The 22,164-nt window shown below is 38.4% G+C and overlaps 1 protein-coding gene across 1 annotated transcript in view; it reads left to right on the top strand.

The window, feature by feature from the left end:
- Positions 1–22,164, top strand: part of LOC146000571 (uncharacterized) — a 71,616-nt gene that overhangs the window by 7,334 nt on the left and 42,118 nt on the right. Inside the window, exons 3-8 of the mRNA XM_083138322.1 lie at positions 4,046–4,657; positions 8,288–8,449; positions 9,519–9,689; positions 13,042–13,170; positions 17,143–17,470; positions 18,559–18,695. Of these exons, the coding sequence (XP_082994448.1) occupies positions 4,046–4,657; positions 8,288–8,449; positions 9,519–9,689; positions 13,042–13,170; positions 17,143–17,470; positions 18,559–18,695 (1,539 nt within the window). The remainder of the gene's footprint in view (positions 1–4,045; positions 4,658–8,287; positions 8,450–9,518; positions 9,690–13,041; positions 13,171–17,142; positions 17,471–18,558; positions 18,696–22,164) is intronic.

Genomic DNA, 22,164 nt, shown 5'->3' with positions numbered 1-22,164 from the left:
GTGACACCTAGTTTACAAGGTTTGTTGGAATTATGACGCTCAAATAAAGTGAATAAGAAAATTTAAGAATCATTTAGAGGAGCACATACAGAGGATTGAAGATATGGAAAGATAGATAAATTTAACAAATAAAGAAAGAGAAAATGATAGAAAAATAAAGAAACGATAACATAGAGAAAAAGATGAAAAGATAAAGAAGAGAATGAGAGAGAGAGAGACATAGAGAGTGAAACAAAGAAATAGATTGAAAAAGAGAGATAAAAAGGATATTATAGAAACAGAGGAAGAAAGAGATTAAAAAGAGAGAAATGTAGAAAGACATGAAGGTGATGTCCAAATTCAGGGACCGATGTTTTCAAGTAGAATGTTTGAAGTGGAATGTTCCCAAATCAGGAACCGCTGCCTCGAGAAGGAGGAGGGAGAGATAAGGACCGGTTTTCGAGAGGTTCTTATCATTCCTGCACTTTACTCTGAATGCAGATCTTTTGCTTGTAGGTTAGGTTAGGTTAGCAGTTTCACAGGTGTGGGCAATGCTAACTATTTCAAACGCCAATTCACCTTCCCCGAGACAATTAAGTAGTAGGACGTTCCGAGTTGGGAAGACATTTCACTGAAATATCCAACTGGTATAGACCAGTTCCTGAAATGGCAATGTTTTCATTGGAATTTTCTATAGTTCGTGAGTTGGGAAGTTCTGAATCGGGAATACATCGAGATGAAAGGATGGCAGTCATGACCACCGAAGAAGAACTCACCGAAAATATTTCCTCCACCGTCGTCCCTCACTGGCGACACTAGTCAAAGCATTTAAGTTTCCACAGAACACCCATTACTAATGCATTCTTAGGGACCAATAGGTTCTGACAACTAGATGCGCGATTGTATTTGTATTTCTTGAATAATCCAATTTTAGCTAATCGCGAAGATGAGGATGGATAATTAGATGAACTTATGAATGGACACTGATAAAAACACCCATATCTCAAACCGGGACTCGAACCAAGGTTGCGAGATCGAAAGTTGACCAAGCAACGCACTGTTCTGAAACCTTCGGCGTAGTTCCAGTGCAAGCATCTGAGAGCGGTGTGCAGAAAGCTTCTTGTTGACAATATAATAACTAGTGCTATAAGTGTGAAATTATGAGAATAAAAAACAGGTTGATAGATTGTAGTGAGAAGAAGAATTCACAATTAATATGAAAGGTAAAGTTGAACATGTGAGAACATATGGAGAGAGGTATGGGGGGGGGGGGGAAGAGGAAGAAAAAACTTCATTAATGTGTGTACAGCCGCAAAGATTCATACTGAAAAAAACTATATTTTATTCTATCTACCTACATTTCGTGTTTGGATTCGTCCACGAACTATGCTAGTCTTCCGTATCTGTTGTCCAACTGTTGCCAGGTAAATTTCCCAACATTATCTTGACGTTTATCCTTAACTGTGTTTTAAGAAGTGGAATTCTACTAATGTTATCAACTGTTACATTCTATTTCTGTAACCTCGCACTGATTAGGACAAATTGAAGGGAAATGATGGACAATTTTCCTGGTATTGTGTTTGCACTTCACGAGAAAATGTAGAGACTCGTGGTTAAAAAAAATATGAACTTGAATGGGCCTATTAGTGGTATAGAATTCTGGAATGGACACGTAGACTAGTGCAGGTTTCGTACTGAATGGAAAGGTCGCTATTCGATTCTATCTTAAGGTCGAGAAGAAATCTATGCTCTCTCAAAATTGAAGTTCACATGGAAAGGTAACGGAAAGTTATTTTTTCCTGTAACAGATGGCTCGGCCAAGCTTAAATATAGAATCATGTTGCCGCTTAAATTCAAAACTGGACAACGTTATCTTTCTGTTCAACAAAAATTGGATTTTATGTGTGATTTGATATTATGAAGATAGCAACACAATATCAGTGATACAGGATGTATAAAAATATATAACACTGAATCTTTACTCATGTAGTAGTGTATTATTTGACTTGATTCGTAGCTTGTGAAATGGACAAAGTGGAGTTGAAGTTATAGAATAGGTTAGTTAAAAAACTCTTGAGCCTAGTTATACTTAATTAGGGGGGGAGGGCAGGAAAGGATTAAGTTATGTCCCTTTCATTCTCACCCAACGATTGCTAGTTGCCTGGGCTTGCACAGTGTCGATTGATCGATCACTTGGAGAGAGGAGAGCAAACTAGAAGTGACAATGAAAAAAATAGACTATGGTATTTGAGTTAGAAGGAACTGAATGCTACAAGGTAGAAAATTATTAAATGAATGATTCGTAACCCACAAAACAATGCATAATGCATATCCCTCAAAATTAACACGTTTTGTTTCACCCCCCATTCCGCCATTCTTCAGCACGACCCTTGGAATATGGAATATCCGAACGATTCCAGTTTCAATGTCTCCAACAGGGATTGAATTTCCTTCAGATCCTCTATGAATACAGGGTGAGTTACTAACTCGTAGCATGCTAATAGTTTGAAAATTAATAATAAATCGTTCAACTAAAGATGCAGCTTAAAATATTCGCTTTCCAGTTCGCAGTTGAGATTTGAAGGTCGGGAAGCTAAGAGCAAATCTAGATATAGGCCAATTAGTGATAGTTTGTTCACAGGAAACTGTATAAAATGGAACTAATTTCCTTATGTAAATATCTTACTTTCCATGGTGCAATGAGATGAAACTTGCCGTTGAAAAACACGCTGAAACTCGCACCTTTCCTCAAAAACAACCTTGTATTGTGTTTTAGATCTTGACATTTACTATTGCCTGACTTGTCTGCGAAAAAAAGAATATAAATTATAGGAATTTTAAAGTGTGTCTTAATCATCCATAGCAACTGTATTTTTTTTTCATTGTACACAAGGCTGCCCGTAGAAGGGGACCATAGAGGCACTTGACCCCTCTGAGATATGTTACATGATAAAGCTTCATATAATACGAATGGCGAAATTTGTATATCGTGAAAACATGAGTGAGGTGTGCCGTGAAAGCCAGCAGATTAAGTCGAGACAAAGACCTGTTCATCAACAAAGTGATAGATATTTATGGAAAGGAAGCCAGGCGAATGTAGTTTCTATTTAAATAGTGGACTCAAATCTTTACTTGACAACAACGCTAAGGTATTTTCAATTCAATTTCAATTTTATGATTTGTAAAAATAATGATAATAATACATATAAAGTATGACTTTTTTATGACTGACTGAAGGGCAAGATTGAAATCTTGCACTCTTCCCAGTGCTCTAAGTGAATTTTTCTGCTGGAGTGCTTTGCCCAGTTTGGGGAAAGGTGGAGGACACTTGTATGGATCAACATGGAGAAAATGCAATGAATAGGGGGATGCCTATGCAAATTATCCTAGTGTGGGGGGGGGGGTGTTTTGTGAGAATTTTCTTAACTGGGGGATAGGATCACCCCACGCTCCCCCCACTTTGAGCATCGCTGAGCCTCTGAGAACAAATAATGCGGGCGGTTTTGATTGTACATATAAATTATGACATTTCTCAAAGTCTTATTTTTGCATTCGTTCCTTCGGGGCTATAATCCTATCAGCTCCCTTTCGATATGCCCTTACCACACCCCTGCCTATATATAGATCATATGGAATTAATCATCACTAGAAGACGTAAACATTTGTAATAATCATTAATTAGGCAAAACAGTAACTTAGAGTTGATTTATTGTAACTTATAACTCCATGTTAGAAAAACTCAATAAAAGACATAAACAGTAACAAAACACAAACTATCACCACGTAGCCTTATCCACAGTTTATCTTTACATTTTCTTTATCTTCTTCTCAACATTTGTCAACTAGTTGACAGCCAGCAATTACATTTTCTATATTGCTCTGTGGAGATAGTTTGTGTCTTATTACTCTTTATGTATTTTATTGAGTTTTTGTAACATGGAGATACAATAAATAATGTTTAAGTTATTGTTTTGCCTAATTAATAATTATTACAACATTATTCGTCCCCTATGTTAGAAGACAATCCTTTTTGTCTATTGTAATCCTGCTTCATTTCCCTTTTCAGGATGCGGATGTCGTGAAAGACTTTCTGAGGCACTACAAAATAGGATTCCTCCAAAGAGGCAAAATCTTCTCAATTCTTTACGAGAAGCATCGCCATGAGATGATCCACCTCTTCGAGATCCTCCTCTTTGCCAACGACTACGACACCTTCATCAAGACCGCCTGCTGGGCCAGGGACAGGATCAACGAGGGACAGTTCGTCTACGCCCTCACCACCGCAGTCTACCACCACCCGGACACCAAGGACGTCGTGGTGCCACCACTGTACGAGGTCCTCCCTCACCACTTCTTCAACACCCACATCATCAAGCAGGCTTACGAGGCCAAGATGAGGGAGGAGAACGCCCTCATCCACTCCAACCACACTCGGTGCTCCACGAACGTCAACCAGAAGGTGTCCTACTTCACGGAGGATATTGACCTCAATCACTTCTACTCGATGTGGCACAAGGAGCACCCCTTCTGGTACAAGTCAGTGTATGGTAAGGACCACGACAGGGATGGGGAGCTGTTCTACTATGTTCACCAGCAGCTCCTCGCCAGGTACGACCTCGAGAGATTGGCCAACGACCTCCCGAGGATAGAGCCCTTCAAGTTCAAGAAACCCATCAAGGTAACGTTAAAATGTAAAGTTTTATGTTGTTTGCGAGTTTTTTTTAATAAATGCATTTATTACAGTTGAATATTACCGTGCAAATTGTCCATGACTATTTTAATTAATTTTTCTCTTACATCCTATGTGTTTTTAAGCGATGGATTTTTAAGTATGCTGGTGCAGAAGTTGTCAACAGCTTGTTGTGAGTTTTCTATTAATGCTTGAAGCTCTTACTGGGTCAAATAAAATGTACGAACATGGTGATGGACAATTTGCACGGTAATACTCATGGATCCCACTGTACAACAGGCTGTTTAGTAATCATAAGAGTGTCGGTTTGACAAAATTTGGCATAACACGGTAAGGATAAACAATCTAAGTCTTATAAAATAGTGTGGCGTAAACATATCTATCAAGATTTCTTTTAATCTGAAAGCAAGTCTTTGTCATGAAACATACAAGGGCTTTGTTACATGCATGAATACATTTTGATCCGATACAGATCAAGCATAATTAAAAGTGGAAAACCCACTTTCTGTACATAATTAGGCTGCAAGGTTTGTTCTCTAGTCATAAATATGTTTACAAACATGACATTTGCTGCTTTCGATGAAGATTCGGAAGATATTGAAGAGCATTTGTTACGTTTCGAACAAACGATGAAGGAAAAAGAGCGTGAGATAAAGAGTCCAACCACATTCTAGATGGAAGAAATTATGTTTAGCCTTTTAGGTGAAAGTACAGTTGACAAGGGAAAGCCACCTGCTAGAATGTTCCAGAACAACTTTCTAATAGTCTGGAGGGGAGTAATGTTTGTGTGTGTATATATATCGTCCTGTTTTTGTACCTTGTTACATTTGTACTTGGTGCAGAGTCTGAAGAAGACCTTGCTAGAAGGTTGAGACGTTACGTTTAGTTTATGTTTTATAATAAAATAAATTCCTGCCTTGGTCAGCATATTGAGTTTTTCATATCATGGAAACAAGGCTTAATGGTGTTATAAGTGAAACGATGTAGGAAGGGAGAGAAGTTTAAACGGAAACCCAGTAGTAATAATAACGTAGGACAAACTACTGAACACAAAAATTTGCAGATGTCAACATCTCAAAGTTCACTTGACGATGCAAACAAGATGGAATGTAGAATGTAGTTTCGTTAAAATGTCAAGTTTTCGTACGTTGTTTGTTAGTTTCCCGAATAAATTGTTTATCTTGATAATGTGTTTGCATCGCACAACAGTAAGTTCCAGAATATGGTTTCCGAGAATGATTTTCTGGGAGCTTAAAACTAGAAACACGCCATAATTTGCTTGAAGTCCATTTTATGTTCAGATAGGCTAATCGGGACCGGATGTATGTGCCTCCACCGGGTATAGAACCCGTTACCAATACGCCACTTGAGAGATTTAGCGTATGGCTTTAGAGTAAGGATTTCTTTGCAAATGCATTTTGTTTTATACCGAGTGGTTCAAAAGTCCCGGAACGGTCACATATCGTGAGAAATACACATCGAATCGGAAAACGAAAAAATACGTGTTTAATAAGTGAAAGAAAGCTCAATTAGGAACGGAGATATGGCGATTTTAAAATGGAAGGGGTCTACCATATCCTCTATTGAAAGGTCTTGACGTGCAGATTCCGAATCTGCAATCGCTTTCACTCTAGCTCAATTAAGGGCAGAGCGTCCCTTTCAATTTTTTGGGGGTTTTATGAAATTTGCACTTTTTTCCCTTTTTTTTTAAATCGCCATATCTCCGTCCCTAATTGAGCTAGGAGGATGGTTGATAGCTCGTTGGACTCGAATGAAGTCCTCTTTCCGATTCTACAATACAAAATTGGGGTTTCCATTTAAAATTCCACAGTTACCCCCGCCCCGCCCCCAGAGGGCGGGGATGGGGAATCAAGTGTGATATGATTGAATAGCTTTCTTTCACTTATTAAACACGTATTTTTTTCGTTTTCCCATTCGATGTGTATTTCTCACGATATGTGACCGTTCCGGAACTTTTGAACCACCCGGTATATATTGCCAATGCTTATTTAGAAAAATAATTGTTTATTATGAGTTTTCGTAAAAATGGAAGTTAATGAAAGCACAATTAGCTACGTTGTATGTTTTAGTCCTTAGGGTATATTTTGTTGTACTTCGAATATAAACTTCATATTTTGCCGGATTTACACTTTTTTTGGCTAAATATGAGTTTTTTTTCCTCGAGATTGGAAACTAGTGTGTTTCACAATTGAATATACATAATAAATAAAAAAGCGGTGGCGCAACAGCCCATGAGGGTCTGGGCATACCTACCGGCCTCACTCCCACACGCCTCAGCAGAGATAGGTGATCATCCAACCAGTTACGGAGTGACGTGTGGTCAGCACGACGAACCCCCAGTCGTTGCTGTAGGTTTCCATGACCAAGTTACGCTACTCATTCGTGGCTTCATAACGGCGGGTGGCCACCTGTCCCATACACAGGCCGAAATCTCAGAAGAGAAGTTGTTATGCTTTCCCCAGGAGACTCAAACCTGCGCGCATAATTATTTTTTATCAAGCACTATCCTCATGTTGGCACTGAATTACTCTCACTTCTCAGTAGGTGTGGAGGGGGATTTGTCATTCTGGATGACACGGTTGGCGCCTTGCCATGTTAGGATAATCCTTTTCAAAGACAGTACATTTCCCTTTATAGATAAGGTTTAGCATAGTGCGGGGGCAAAAGTGGCGGGGAAAGTGCCCCCCTCGTCCCTTAATCGCCGCCACTGGTGCTGATGTGTAGTTGTGTGAATGTTACTTGAGGCTAAAGATGACCCAAAAAATGTTCCCCGAGTTCATATATAAAAGTGAATGGAGAGAAAGTTACTCCGAAAAAAATTAACATACAGATGTGTGAGAATATTTTCTGTAGGGATGTGAATTTGACATGTGACAGTTTTGCGGGAAAACTTTGTTTACAAAATAATCTTGTTTTTTTCTTTCTATTCTCCCTTCAATTACAGTTTTAGTTATTCCACCATGTCTCTGGATACACTATAAAAAATTAAGTGAAGACATTACGGTCTGATTTTCGCTGCATCCAACTACCGTACAAAATATTACCATGCTCCTCTCACATTAATGAGATAGATTGAAGCTTCTATTCACATAATTTGTATGACTCAGTTTTGAAAAATATATTTACAGTGCTTACAACTGGAATTTATAATCTTTATCTATATTTATGTAAGATGAAATATGTAAATTTAGACTTGAACTTTTATTTCTTTTGTATCTCAATGCTGTAACATTCTGCATCTTCTTTCAATTATCGATTTCCTGTGTGTATGCTTTAGAGCACCTTTGTGTCACTTTATTCATCTTGTCTCACAAATATTTGTGTACAATAGTTCCTTAGATATATTAGTGTTCCTGCTACTAAGTAATGGAATGTCTATGTAACGTTATAAGACTTTTGAGCACGAAACACAAAAAATATAAACTATATCCTGGGTACAGTGCATGGTTTACTTACTATTAACATTTATGACATTCGTACCTCCCTTGCACGGGGCAGACAGTACGCGATGTGGAGTTAAATGGTATCAAAGCAAGCACACTTGGTGTGACTGCTCAGCTCAGAAAACTTAGTATTTTTGTATTTTTCAATTCTCAGTACGGCTATTCTCCCCGACTGACCTACTGGCAAGGGATGGACTTCCCGGTGAGGCCAGAGGACATGTATGTGAAGGACCTGGATTCCCTCAAGGTGCTGGATGTCAAGGAGTTCGAGAGAAGAGTTAAACAGATCATCGACTTCGGGTACTTCTACTCGCAGGTAAGCAGGTGTGTCTGGAAGTGCTAAACATTTCAGGGCGAGAGTACCAAGGAGGGTGGGTGGTTTATAGGAATTGGGGGAGGCAAGTGGGGTCGATTACAAGCCATGCGTCGAAGTCACGCCCATCGTTGTTTGAAGCAAACGAGATATTCAGTGCACGTGATGTTGATTTAAAACATTTGGTGCCCTCTCTTCTTACACTTCAAATCAACATTTAAACATTTTCAAAGTATAATTTATTTATCTTTAACACAAACAATGTCGTCAGACTATGCAAAGTTTAGCAGTAGTCATCCTCACAATAACTTTATATCACAAACCACATACATCTTGTGCAGACGAAACAAGACAAGTTTATCTCGACCAGTCCTGGCAGAAAAGATGACTGCAAGCCGTCTGAATCCCCGGACGCTCTGATTATTCAAGACGTGACGTCAACTAAACGTGCAAGATCTGCAATATGAAGGCATATAGGGGGTGTGGAGTTAGGGCCCCACACTTTCATGATCACGGCCGAAGGTGGGGGTGATGTGATTAGCACCAACCACCCTGGCCACCTTTACCCCCCGGAATTTCCTCCAGAAACCCACTTTATACGACGCTGGGAATCGAACCCGGGTCTCTTGCATGGTAGTCAGGCGCCATGACGACTGAGCTACCGCGGCTTTTCTGGAAGGCTAATTTTAATTTGATAATATAATCAATATAGGATTTCTGTACAGAGGCATACACAGTGGCGAACATTGCGTTTCGAGGTGGGAAAATTATAGGGAAGTACTATATACGACATATTTTCCAAATATATAATAATTTTAATTAATATTTGTTACTATTTGCAGGGACAGACGCCTCGGTGGAGAGTGCGTTGGGTGCAACCTAACCTAAAGTACTAGTGCTTATTTTTCACACTCACAGTTAGGACCATTATTTATGTCTCAATACAGAAGCATGTGTATGAGAGTGAGTGAGTTCTATTTAGAATTTTCAGGTTCAAAATTTATACTGAATGCCCCCTACCCATAAGATTGAAGAATAAAAGACTAAATAACTAATCGATATTTTCTTTCAGGTGGACAAGCAGCAAGTTTCGATCGACAATGACAAAGGAATCGATGCCCTAGGAAGGATTATCGAGGGGAAGGAGGGATCGGAAACATACTCAACAAGAACTTATGGCTCAATCAAGAACATGGGACACTCTCTTCTAGGACACGTCGTCGACCCTCTTCATAAGTATGGGGTAAGTTTCTGCAACACTGCTCTCTCTTCGGTGTGTGAGAACAACCTTGTTGTTACGTGAGCAACTTGATCTGTGTGATTGGTTTAGAACGCACCAATGAGCTGCCATAGCGTTCATTGCGGTCCGCGTCCAATTATCCTTGTTAGACTGGAGCAGAACGAGAGGAGGAAGTGTCTTATAATATGATTGCACAGTGGTGTATTTAATGGCGGGTTTCGGGTTTTAGTCCATAGGCATGCGCATCCCTGGGCACCCCCTAATGTGTCCTCAAAAAAATATAAACTGTAGAAATTACCATTAAGACTATGAAAATATTATCCGTGTTAAAAAGAACGTTTCATGCCCTTCTCTCTCCTCCAAACAATATGATATTGTATACTATGATGATAATGATTAGTAATCACATAGCGAGGAAGATGTTTTTCGCTTTATAAAAGCACAGAGTATTGACTATCATATTTACCGTATTTTATGAAGTAATGCACGTTAGAAAACGTGAAAACACTAAACCTATATATTTATTTAATGAGAGGGACTCAGCTATTACCTGTAGAGATATTTTGTTATTTTGTACCAATATTAATTTTTAATTGTTTACTTTCTTTATTTAATAATATAAATATCGTCACATCAATAGCAAAACCTGTGCTAAATTGATAAGGAATACTCATAGACCATAATGTTAAAATGTCATCTTCATATTAGACTATACCTAATAGATTGTGAAAAATGAAGATGAAGTTCCGACTATTAGTAATGTGGACAGGTGAGATTAAAGGAAAGGTAAAGTAGTTAAGGTCGCTTGCATGGATCAGAATGGTTGGAAAACAATCGTCAGGTTTATAATTTACGCTATTTATTAATGGAATGAAATCTCTAATTCAATTTGTGAAGATGTAGACTTAAACTAAGGTTACATAACCTATCTAGAATTGCAATTAGGCTTCGCTAGTATTAGTTATGATTAGGGAACGGACTTATACGTAAATACATATCTTCATATGACGCTAAAATAATGTTATTTTATATTATCATTATCTTTACAAATTCTAACATGTAATCACGAGAAAGGCTATTTTTACTTTCAATTTTTACGTATTTTAGTTTATAGAAATATAGTTATATAGAAATTATATACTCGTATTTAAAATGGCAATTTTTAATAACGTATCTAACACATCTTTTTGTACATATAAATCCATTCAATAGTTACGAGCTTGACTCAAATAATGTAGCGGTGGTTTACTTCTTTTCAGAGGAACCTGCAAAAGAACTAATAATATTGATAATGGTTTTATTACTATTATATATTGTTTTTGAATTCAGAATCTCTTAAGCAGTTCGTTAATGACTTAAGTGCAATTCATCGGCGTTGGTACCCATCTCTGTTGGCATAAATAGTAAACAGCGAGAGATAATAAACAACCGAACGCATTGAAAGTGAAATGAACGACCAAGGTTATTATATTTATCTACACTCTATCCCGGAAATCTCTGGAGCAAGCGAACGCAAGTAGGACTGGACCAATGAACGGGTGAGAGGGGAAAATCCGGCTACAGCTAACAGCCGTTTACAGCAGCGCGCGCTCCTGTGCTGCGCTCACTCGTTTTCGCCTCTGTCATGTGCGGCCTTGCTCCACACATTCCCGAGACAGAGTGTAATTTTCCTGTTTGATGGGAGGGAGGGCGGTTTGGTCGGCCTGGACAGCCACCCCCAACCATTTTTCTGGGAACGTCATTGGAGAAGACCTTTCACCTGTTCTATGTAGTGTGCATGAGGAACTTACCTTCTGGCCGTTGACGAAGGTCTCCTGGTCTACAGCTACTGTACGTTCTGGACTCAAGTTCTTCAGGTGGAAGTAGGAGTGGTCAGGCAACTATGAAGGTGAGTTCCTTGGATCACGTTCTGGCCAGATGTCACTGTGAACAGAGAGAATTTCCCATTAGCACTACTTAGAAGTAAATTGTCATCTACTGTTGATGTAGCAAATCCCTTTATGCACGTCAAACAAGTCTGAACATGACACGTGATAAGATGAGTGTAGGGAGTCCAAATTCCTTAACAGCAGGCAGAAAGAACGGCAAGTTTGCAACTTTTCAGCGCATGAACTTAAAAGGAAGGTCCGTGTGAGAGTCACGTCCATACATGCCGAACAAAAGAAGATCACCTTTAGCCCTTTTGGGAGAGACACAGCTGAGCTGTTTATAGTCTACAAGGAAGCAACCCAGTCTTGCATTCTGAATTCCCCCCTCCCATTTTAGGGATTTTTAAAATAGTGTCAAGTACATCATTTATTTTTAGCACCCACTTAGTTTTGTGTAATGTGAGGTTCTAGAATTCAAGCCAAACCATTGTGGATTTGTATGGTGGTATTTACACATAGGATGTAAATTTACACGTAAGATATTTACACATAGAGCGTGCAACTAAAGAGAAATACCGTTAGAAAATGTATGTTCTTATTTGTGTCTCATAACTTTGTGTACGTACTACTGGTTCAGTTTTGAAACATTTATGAGTAAAAATGTGTAGTATAGGCATTGATTGCCCTGTCTCTCCTCACAACAGAGAATCCCTCCAACATACCGCAAGGCTCAAGCAAATATCGCTCACCTAACAATTTTCATTTTGAGCACTTCTAACACTAAGCTTATTTTCATTAATAGCTCTTAATTTAAGGATTAGATTCAGTAGCATACCCATTCCTTATTTTTAGCAAGTAGTTCTGTACAGGGCCGGACGGGAACTACCAAGAGGGCAGTGGCAATTCTCCTCAACAGGGCGCCCCTGAAAATTGTTGATTGTAATGGCCTACAGTGTAGGCTGAATTGATCGTTTGTTTAAGTTGATATGGTTTATTTTACTTCGCTTTTCTGGTATTCTTGGATAATAGCAAAGATGAGGATGAGTGATGATATGATGAAATTGGTGAAGGGATACTCACAAAGGACCCATGTCAAGGTCAGGATTCGAACCCGCAACCGCTGGTGTCGTACCCTTCTAACCACTTCGTTACGGAGGTCGGCTTTTCTGCTTTTCATTAAAGCAAGGAGCTATAATTGTTGGACAAATATTAAAACTTTGATTTCTCCAAAAAATCTGGTAATTTTTATTTGACTGTGGCAAGCCTGTCACCATACGTTCGCTTCATGTAATTTAAGCCGCGAAATTCATGTTCAAGATGATTTTGCTCTCCGCTGCTGTTGATTGCATTCTTCTGCATTTGGAGTTATTTTTATTTAGGAAATTTCAGCAAACGAGGGATTATGCCCCCCAACTTCCCTTGAGCACGCCACTGAAGATAATCAATGACGGGAGAACAAACATAATTGATGTGTATGCTCATTGCAGGTTCCGCCTAGCGTATTGGAACATTACGAAACTGCAGTTCGTGATCCAGTCTTCTACAGCTTACACAAACATATTGACAACATATTCCAGAGACATAAGGATCTACTTCATCACTACAGTCAAGAGGAGGTACGTAAACAGCACCACCATAAACTATCAAATATCCTACTACACTACATTAGTTTTAAAATAATAAGCATTTATTTATTAAGATACCCTTCATATGTTCTTTGACATATATCAAATTTCCAAGCACTTGAAATACCATAGAAATGTTTTAGGAGTTCAAACTTACTAAATTTAATGAGTTGCATAATGATTTCCTTTCGTAAGTGTATAATTAAAGCGAAACGTAAAATATGTTTATCGCAAAATATGCTGCATTTATATGATTTTTATGCTTACATCCGTTGGCAACAGGAAGCAGTTGTTTTTCTACAAAATTTTAGCGTTCCTAATTACACATAAGCTAGATAATGAATATATATCTTTATTCTTGTAGTCTTTTTACTATCCATGTAATAATAACAATAACAATATTAATTTACATATTTATGAATGTGTATATAAATTATATTAAAGTGTTAATTATTATTATTATTTATTATTATTTCCATAGGGTTACAATTAAGCCATACAACATTTCATTTTGAACAAAATTAATACAAATAATGACTTGATGCCCTATATAGTAAAAAAAAATATTCTAAAGCTACATCTAAGGAAAATGTGATGAATTTACATTAGTATATATAGTGTTCTATAGTAACAATGAAGTAAAGAAAGTTTGAGAGTTATACACATTTAGAAGAAAAGAAAGTGTAAAGGTGTGTGGGTTTGGATATGAGTGTGTACGGAATTGCTGTTCGAAGTACAAGGATGAAAATTTTAAAATATATGTGTGTGGGTGGGTGATGTTGAGGGGGGGGGGGGTAAGCACTGAAAATAATATTACTGAAGTTAGAATTTATAGACATGTGAACGTAGAAGACGACAGAACTGCGCTTTGCTGGTACTGAGTTTGATCTTCGTCGGGAGTGAATTCCAGGTTACCGCTGCTAAGTACGAGAAAGACTTCTCACCAAATCTGCTTTTGTTGGGTTTGGGAATTACTAGGTCTCTATGTAAGGACGATCTGGTGTTTCGGGTGCTGAACTCAGAACGGAGCTTAATCCTATGATGCAATGGAGATGATTTGTTATGTATGCTATGGAATACCTTATTCAAGTAGATGTAATGTATTCTCGAAGTGACTGTAGGTATATTGTAAATCTTGCGCAATTGTTGGGAATTATATTCTTGGGGGTGCATGTGTATGATTCTTAAGCAATTGTTTTGGATAGTTTCAAGTTTCTTCAGATGAGTTATGTTACCGCCAAAAATAGGACTAACACCATACTCGAATACGGTACGAATAAAGGAAAGGTAGAAATGTCTACTCAGATTTCTATTGAGATATTTACGAATTTTGCGGAATATGTAAATATGGTGATAGATTCTACGAATATAGTTATTTATTTGATAATTAAAATTTAGCTGAGGGTCGATAATGATTCCGAGATATTTTAAATGATTGCTCAAAGGTACTCTGGCGTCATTAAGGGTAATATCTATCGTGTTAGCCGGGATTCCCTTACCGGTGTGAAGCACCATGGCCTTCGTCTTTGCAACGTTAAGTTTCAGGTTGTTCATGTTGTACCACGTTAATACTTTGGGGAATGAGTTTTCCATTTTCTCCTTTACATCCTGGTACGTATCTCCAACATGGACGAGAAGGCAGTCATCTGCGTACAGAGTAATCGATAAATCTGAATTTATTAGTGTGATATCGTCAATAAATAAGTTGAATAATTTTGGGCCAAGTATAAAGCCTTGTGGAATGCCTGCAGACACTGACTGCTCGGTGGAAAGTGAACATCCTACTTTCGTTGAGATTTTTCTATTTGCGAGAAAACTTTCCATCCTGAGAATTGTTTTGCTATTGAAACCAAATCTGTTCTTTAATTTTTCTATTAGCAAATTGTGATCAACGGTATCGAAGGCTTTGCAAACGTCCAGGGAAATTAATCCGACTAGGGAATTGCTTTTTTTGTCCAGTGTCTCGCGCCATTCATTAATTAAACTAAGTAATAATAATTCCGAGGATACATCCTTCCTGAATCCATACTGTCGATCAGACATCAGATCGTTGGCTTCCAGGAAAGTTGTCAGTTGCTTCTCTATTACTTTTTCCATAACTCGGCTTAATGTTGGGGTTAAGGAAATCGGCCTGTAGTTACACGCTAGGGTAGGAGATCCAGATTTGTGAATTGGGGTTATTATGGAGTGCTTCCAGCTCGTTGGAAATTGGCCACGTTTGAAGGGCGTGTTTATTATGTCGGCGAGTGGCTCCGCTATAAGTGGGGCCAACCCCACCAGAACGCTGTTGGGAATGCCGTCCGAACATCCTGCCTTTTTTACGTTTAATTTATTAAGAATTTCCAAAACTTTATCGACCGTAACAGATCTTAATGTGAACTCTTCAATTTGTTGGACAACAGCTGAATTGGGGTCTTTTCGTAGAATATTTATGTTCGAATTGCGAGGATTAACGTGCGCCGATGCTTGGCAGATATTAGAAAAATGAATATTTAAATAATGAGCTATGTCGGACGGGCTCGTTAGGAGGACATTGTCGACTAGTAAATGATTAATTGCAGTTTTTGATTCTCTACCCGTGATCTCATTGATAACCTTCCATTTGCAGTTGTTATTGCTAGTGGTCTGGTTCACCATATCTCTGTAGTAATTTACTTTTGCTTGCCTAGTAATTGTTGTGCAATGATTTCTAAAAGATTTGTATTGCTCCCACGTATAGTCACAGGAAGGATCCACCGCTTTCTTGAACAAGCGGTTCTTCTGTGAAATTAATTTAATAATTTGAGGAGTAATCCAGGGCTTCCTGCTTTCTCTCACCCTGAGAGTTTTCAAGGGAGCAAATTCGCCGAGTGCAGTCGAAATGAGAGACTGCAGATGACTGACCTTGTCGTCCACGGTTAAGTCGGGAGATGTACTTGCGTAGAACGGAAGAGAGGACGCGAAGGTGAAAAAATTAGGTTCGTACATTTTATGAATTTTACGGGTAGTAATTAGCTTCCTTGGCGTGCGCGTTATATTAATTTTGAGCGTGGTGTAAACGAGAAAATGGTCACTCATGTCCTCATAGACAGTTCGTGTGACTGTGTGCAAGTGAGGGTTCGAGGAATAAATGTGGTCGATTAACGATTCGGATGTCCACGTAATTCTTGTAGGCAGAGTAACGACTTGTTTGTGTCCTAGGACTGATAACGTTTTCATTAATGTATCTGAGTCTTTGTTATCTTTCAGCAAATTTACGTTCACATCTCCAAGGAATATTGATAGATGGCTCGGTGGTAAGCTACTGATCATCCTTTGCAAGATTGCGCACGCTTTTCCAACCGATCCGCTGGGAGGTCTATATCCGCAACCTACGATAACACTTTTATTTGTTTTTGGGCACGAGACTCGCACCCATAGTCCTTCAAGGTCACTTTCATTGACCGAAATTACGTTAGAGGCAAGAAGGTTGTTCTTAACGAAAATAGCGGTACCACCTCCCCGGGTGTCTCGGTCGTTTCTAAAGAGATGGAAATTAGGAATGCTGTATAGAGGGTCAGGTTTCGCTCAATGCGATTACATCGATTTTTTTTTATTTCGGATTATAAACATTTATGTTATTTAGTAAGTAAAATAAAAAAGTAAAGTTCCCCGTGCATATAGCACCGTGTCATAAAGGCACATTTATGGGTATGTGGGGGGCCATTCTCGATCTCGGCCATTTTGGAGGTGATGTGATCAGCACCATGCTCTGGTTACCTTAGCCCCCTATGGTTGCCCCCATGTACGCATTGATTGGAGGCTGGTTGAGCCCCATGTTTAGTAACATTAATATTATTATTATTTCCGAGACCCCGAAATGTATTTATAGATACATGCCTGACCTCTATTACAATATACATTTCTAGTGCGACACAATTTTGAATAACCCTTACTCGATACACATTCTTAGTTTTGGAACTAACGATTCCATTTCGCCCACAGCTCCTGATTCCTGGTGTAAAGATCGTGAACGTCGAGACAGACAGACTGATCACCTATTTCGAGGATTTCGACGTCGACTTGACGAACGTCGTCGAAGACAAGGTCACTGTCACCAACGACGAGCACCCCCATGACGTCAGCATCAAGGCTCGCGTGAAGAGGATCAACCACCGACCGTTCACCTTGAAGGTTGAAGTAGACAGCGAGAAGACAGTGTCTGCACTTCTGAGGGTGTTCATAGGGCCAAAGTACGACTACTATGGCCAGGAGATACCCTTAGATGAGAGGAGGCACATGATGATTGAGCTGGACAAGTTCCCAGTACAAGGTAGGATTTGAAAAAATAAAATAAAAGATCCATATACGAGGGTACGTCAGAAACTGCTGCATACATCTGAAAAACACTACTAACTTCTGGAATGGATTTAAGGTCCGAAATGTGCAGAACTGCTCTAACGAGTTGCAATGAGATCGAACCTGAGCATCTGTGTTGACAACCAGTTTGGAAAAGTATCCCTACAATTTCCTTTCCCACGCCAATTTTCATGCATACGATGGCATAAAATAGATTGCCTAGACACAAAATGCTACAGAAAAAGCACGCAATTATATTTACGATCGCTTATATGTCTACAGTGCTTCCATATCGCCTACTCTAGTTCTAAAATTGGTTTGCCTCCTACAACTTTAGCAAGAGTATTTTTTTTTAATTTCAGATTCTTGGTGAGGACATTATTATGTAACGTGATCAAAATTATTTTTAAAAAATTCCCTTCGTCATCAAAGTACACCACGAAATTTTGTAACTTTTCTTCTAATAATGTAGTTGGGAATCAGAAAATTACTTCAATCTCCTAATTTAAAGGAAGATCTAAAAGATTTGAGCCATAACAAACTATTTTTTTCAAATATTAACAGAAATTGTACGTTTTTGCTTCTTTAAAAAAAACCTTTCCTAATAAAATAAATAGTTGAGGATGAAGAATCTAAAACGGAACGGACACATATCGAAAATGAAGCAAGATATTGATATTATGATTTGACAGGAATATAACAACCCGAGGGACCGCACTATCAACATTGATGTGGCCCAAGCACAAAATGATATGTAGAACCTACAAAATTATCTTTGATTTACACATTCAAACATGTCACAGATGTAAATTTAGTACCTGAAACTTGAAACAGTGTTCCAAACTTCTGAAGTTACGGAAGTCTAAACCCTAACAATTAAACGTGTTTGATTCGATTTAGTTTTATAAAGACGAGAAATTTGTTTCAAGTCATGTCTACCCATCTTATTGTTTAACATTGAAAACATTGAACATTGAAATATAAGATTATAACAAATATGCATTCAGCACTGAAGAATCAATGTAAATATTAAACTGTGCCTCTTTGTTTTGCTTTTTGCAGTGAATTCTGGAAAGAATGTGATTGAGAGACACTCCAGGGACTTCAACCTCATCATTCCTGATCACTATCCTGGCAAAACAGTCCTGCAGATGGTAGACAGTGCGATAGAAGAGAAGGACACATACTACGTTCAGAAGGTAAGTGCAAATTTGGAACAGACAAGGCGAAGAATTGGATACTTGAAGTGGCATATCCGTTCCAAAAGCTTTCCAATATATTTCACATAGAACATACATAAATAGCTATGTACTTATCTGCACGACTGAAGTTCTACAACTACTATTTCCAATAAGAATTTCCAACAATGTTGCAACTGTTCCGAATACCTTTTAATCAGCAATTATTATTAATTAACTTCACAAAAGTTAATTTGCTTGTACCATCTACTCTTCCCACTCCTGAGCTGTTTGTTATCCACCTAATGGTATCAAGAGTGCCGTACACAGAAATGTTGGTCGTGGACTATCTTGTATCTTGTCATGGAGCTGTTATTTCTTCTCATAAACGGTGGCGGCGCTACTGTATAGACCCTTTGATTTTATTCCAAACTTTGTATTTTATATTATAGGTGTACTTTTCTTTTACCAAGCTCCTTACGAACTGATGGCTTAAGGGGGGAAGGGGGTTGGTCTACTTCGACCTTCTTGAGCGCTCTACTGGCTGAAAATAAGCGAAGTTAATTAAACGAGCAAACTTGTCGACTGTCACGTTGTCAAGTGTCAATATCAAAATGACGCGTGCTTTTCAATTATATCCTTCGGACTCATGTCTCTCCCATAAAATGAATGTTACATTATGCAAGAACTTGTTTTTCTTGACAAATGTCCAAGCAGACATTTGCTGAATATGCAGAAAAATCGAGAAGTCGTGAATTCCATCACATGTTAGTCACTTAACAGGTCATTGCCACTTGTTTCTTGAATTGGAGTCTAGAGTACACTAATCTCCGTCTGCTGTAAGATCGAAGGTATCATATTTGTCGTTCGAATCGTAGCTGTGCAGGAATTTTACGCGTATTAGTACACGTGATGAAGCCATGCCAATCAACGTAGAAGTTGTGGGACTAACCAGGATAAAGTGCGGAACCAACCTTATCCAAGGCAAACGGGTTGACACACACCAATTCAATGTTCCGAAACATAATGTGGGTGAAGGGATAAACCGTCCAGGCCATGTTACTAAGATGGCCGCCATCTTGGAGGCAACTTAATTTTCTTAAATGTAAAAGTGGTCATGCGACATATCAGAATAGGCTTCACTTTCACGATAATCACGATGGGGTACTCAGTTTTATCATAAAGTTAATCATTTACGTAATTGGTCACCGAGTGTGGTTGCCGGTGCAGATAATATTATGCCCTGAACATCAGGCACACCATATGTCGGAACACTATTTTGGTGTGCATGTTTTTTATAGGGGGGGGGGGTTTCCGAACTTTTGATCCATCCTGTATTGGATGGGCAAAATAACACCAGAACTAACACATAGGAAAGGACCTATTTCTCAGAAACCACGTGGTTTTTGTTTACATCATCTTCATTCTTTCATTGGATAGAGAATAGCTAAGATGATATGTTATGGTAATCTCCAATCTATTGGTAAGGATTGGGGGTTGATGCATCTTTAGTGTTTATTTATGATCAGTCATGCAGAGACTGAAAGTAAAATTATTAATGGAGATTTGGGAAATTGTGCCTTTTGGGACAGTATGAACTTTAGGTCTAGAACTTCTACGATTACCGCCTCGACGGCCAATTAAGTTGAGTAGTCCACTCACGATCTCTCCAACGACTGTATCAGGTTCGAGTCCTGTACTTGGCATTTCCTTGTGAGTTCTTCTCTTCAGTTTCATTATCCCTCATAGGCAAATACCCAAAAGTAACAGAAAAACCGACGCAAAACACGTAACTCGAAAATAGTATTTTTGTCGGGACTTGAAGTCGAACTGGATCCCAAGAACTTGTTTTCTAGGAAGTTAAAACTAGTAACTTCTAGAAAGGTACGATCTGAATATCTAGATTTACTGTAGCTGAGGAAACGAAGAATTGAAACTTAGAACTACAAAATTTTAAGTTAGTTTGAATTACAAAAATAGAATATTTCACAAGTAATTTTAGTTACTGAAACTCTAGATCTAGTAATTTTTAGGTAGATAGGAACTTGAACTCCAGAACTAGTTATTTTTAGCGAGAACTTAGCTGAAACTAGTTCCGCTTGCTTGATGGAGGTTTCAAAATATTCTCAACAATGTTTTTAGACGGGTATTCCCAGATTTCTAAACTGGAAAAAAAACCAGTGTGAAAGCAACAACTATTTTTTCCGCACTATCAAGCACACCATGGGTGCATGGCGTTCCTCGCAATGTTCCTCACGTCGAGAAGTCATTTTTAACTCGGTTTCTTATTGGGTAAAGCCGTTTCAGCCATTGTCACTTGCTGCAAGGGCTGGACCCTCCAATGTGTCGTGTCTGTAATATTGTTTTAAGTGTTCCGCACATTCTTATTGAATATGGAATTTTACTTTCCTAAGGCAAAAATTTTAATCTTTCCACCTGTTTATCATCCATTCTGAGAGATAGTGACAGTGTTTTAACAAATGCTTATGAACTTTTTGCGAAGAGCGGACCTGTTATGCTAAAATATCTTTCAAAGCAGCTAAACAGATAGGTTTGGAAGTTAACAAAGAGAAAACTAAATATATGCTTACAGGCCAAAACCAAGTGTTAGGTAATAATCAAAATCTAATTATTGATAACAACTCGTTTGAACCAGTTTCCAAATTCAAATACTTAGGAGTAATATTAACAAATGAAAATTATATTAAAGAGGAAATAAAAAGTAGGCTTAATTCAGGAAATGCATGTTACTTTTCTCTTCATAAACTTTGGTCGTCTCGTTTAATATCTAAGAAACTAAAAGTTAAAATATAAAAAACAGTAATTTTGCCTGTAATATTATATGGATGCGAAACTTGGTCCCTTACATTGAAAAATGAACATAAATTGAGCGTATTGGAAAATAAGATCCTTAGGAAAATATTTGGGCTTAAAAGGGATGAGGAGACAGGTGAGTGGAGAAGGTTACATAATTTAGAAGTATATAATTTGTATTCATGTCCAGATATTATTAGAATGATTAAATCAGGAAGACTTAGGTGGGCAGGTCATGTGGCACGAATGGGAGAGGAAAGAAGAGTTTACAGGATTCTTGTTGGGAAACCTGATGGTAAGAGGCCAGTAGGAAGACCAAGACGAAGATGGAGGGATAATGTTGAGATGGACCTAAAGGAAATTGGTAGGGATGGAAAAGAGTATAGATCTTGCTCAGGATAGGGACAGATGGAAGGCCTGTGTTGCTGCAGCCACGAACCTTCGGGTTTAAGAAGACTAGAGAGTTAGTCAGTTGGGCCTGTTACACTGTTTTTGAGGATGGATGACCAACTCTCCCGTTCCGGGATCTTCCATGTCAGATTTTCATTTTTTTTTAAAATTTATCCTCCAGGCTCCTGTATTGACATTCTATTTCTCCCGTACCTATATTTCATTAACAACCAAGATCGCGAAATTTCAATTCAGTACGAGTTCGGCGAACCATACAAAACTTCAA

Source organism: Lepisma saccharinum, chromosome 16, assembly GCF_977018435.1.
Source record: "Lepisma saccharinum chromosome 16, izLepSacc3.1, whole genome shotgun sequence".
NCBI classification, from domain to species: domain Eukaryota; kingdom Metazoa; phylum Arthropoda; class Insecta; order Zygentoma; family Lepismatidae; genus Lepisma; species Lepisma saccharinum.
Note: the sequence above shows the minus strand (reverse complement) of the source record. Positions and strands in the feature narration are given on the sequence as shown.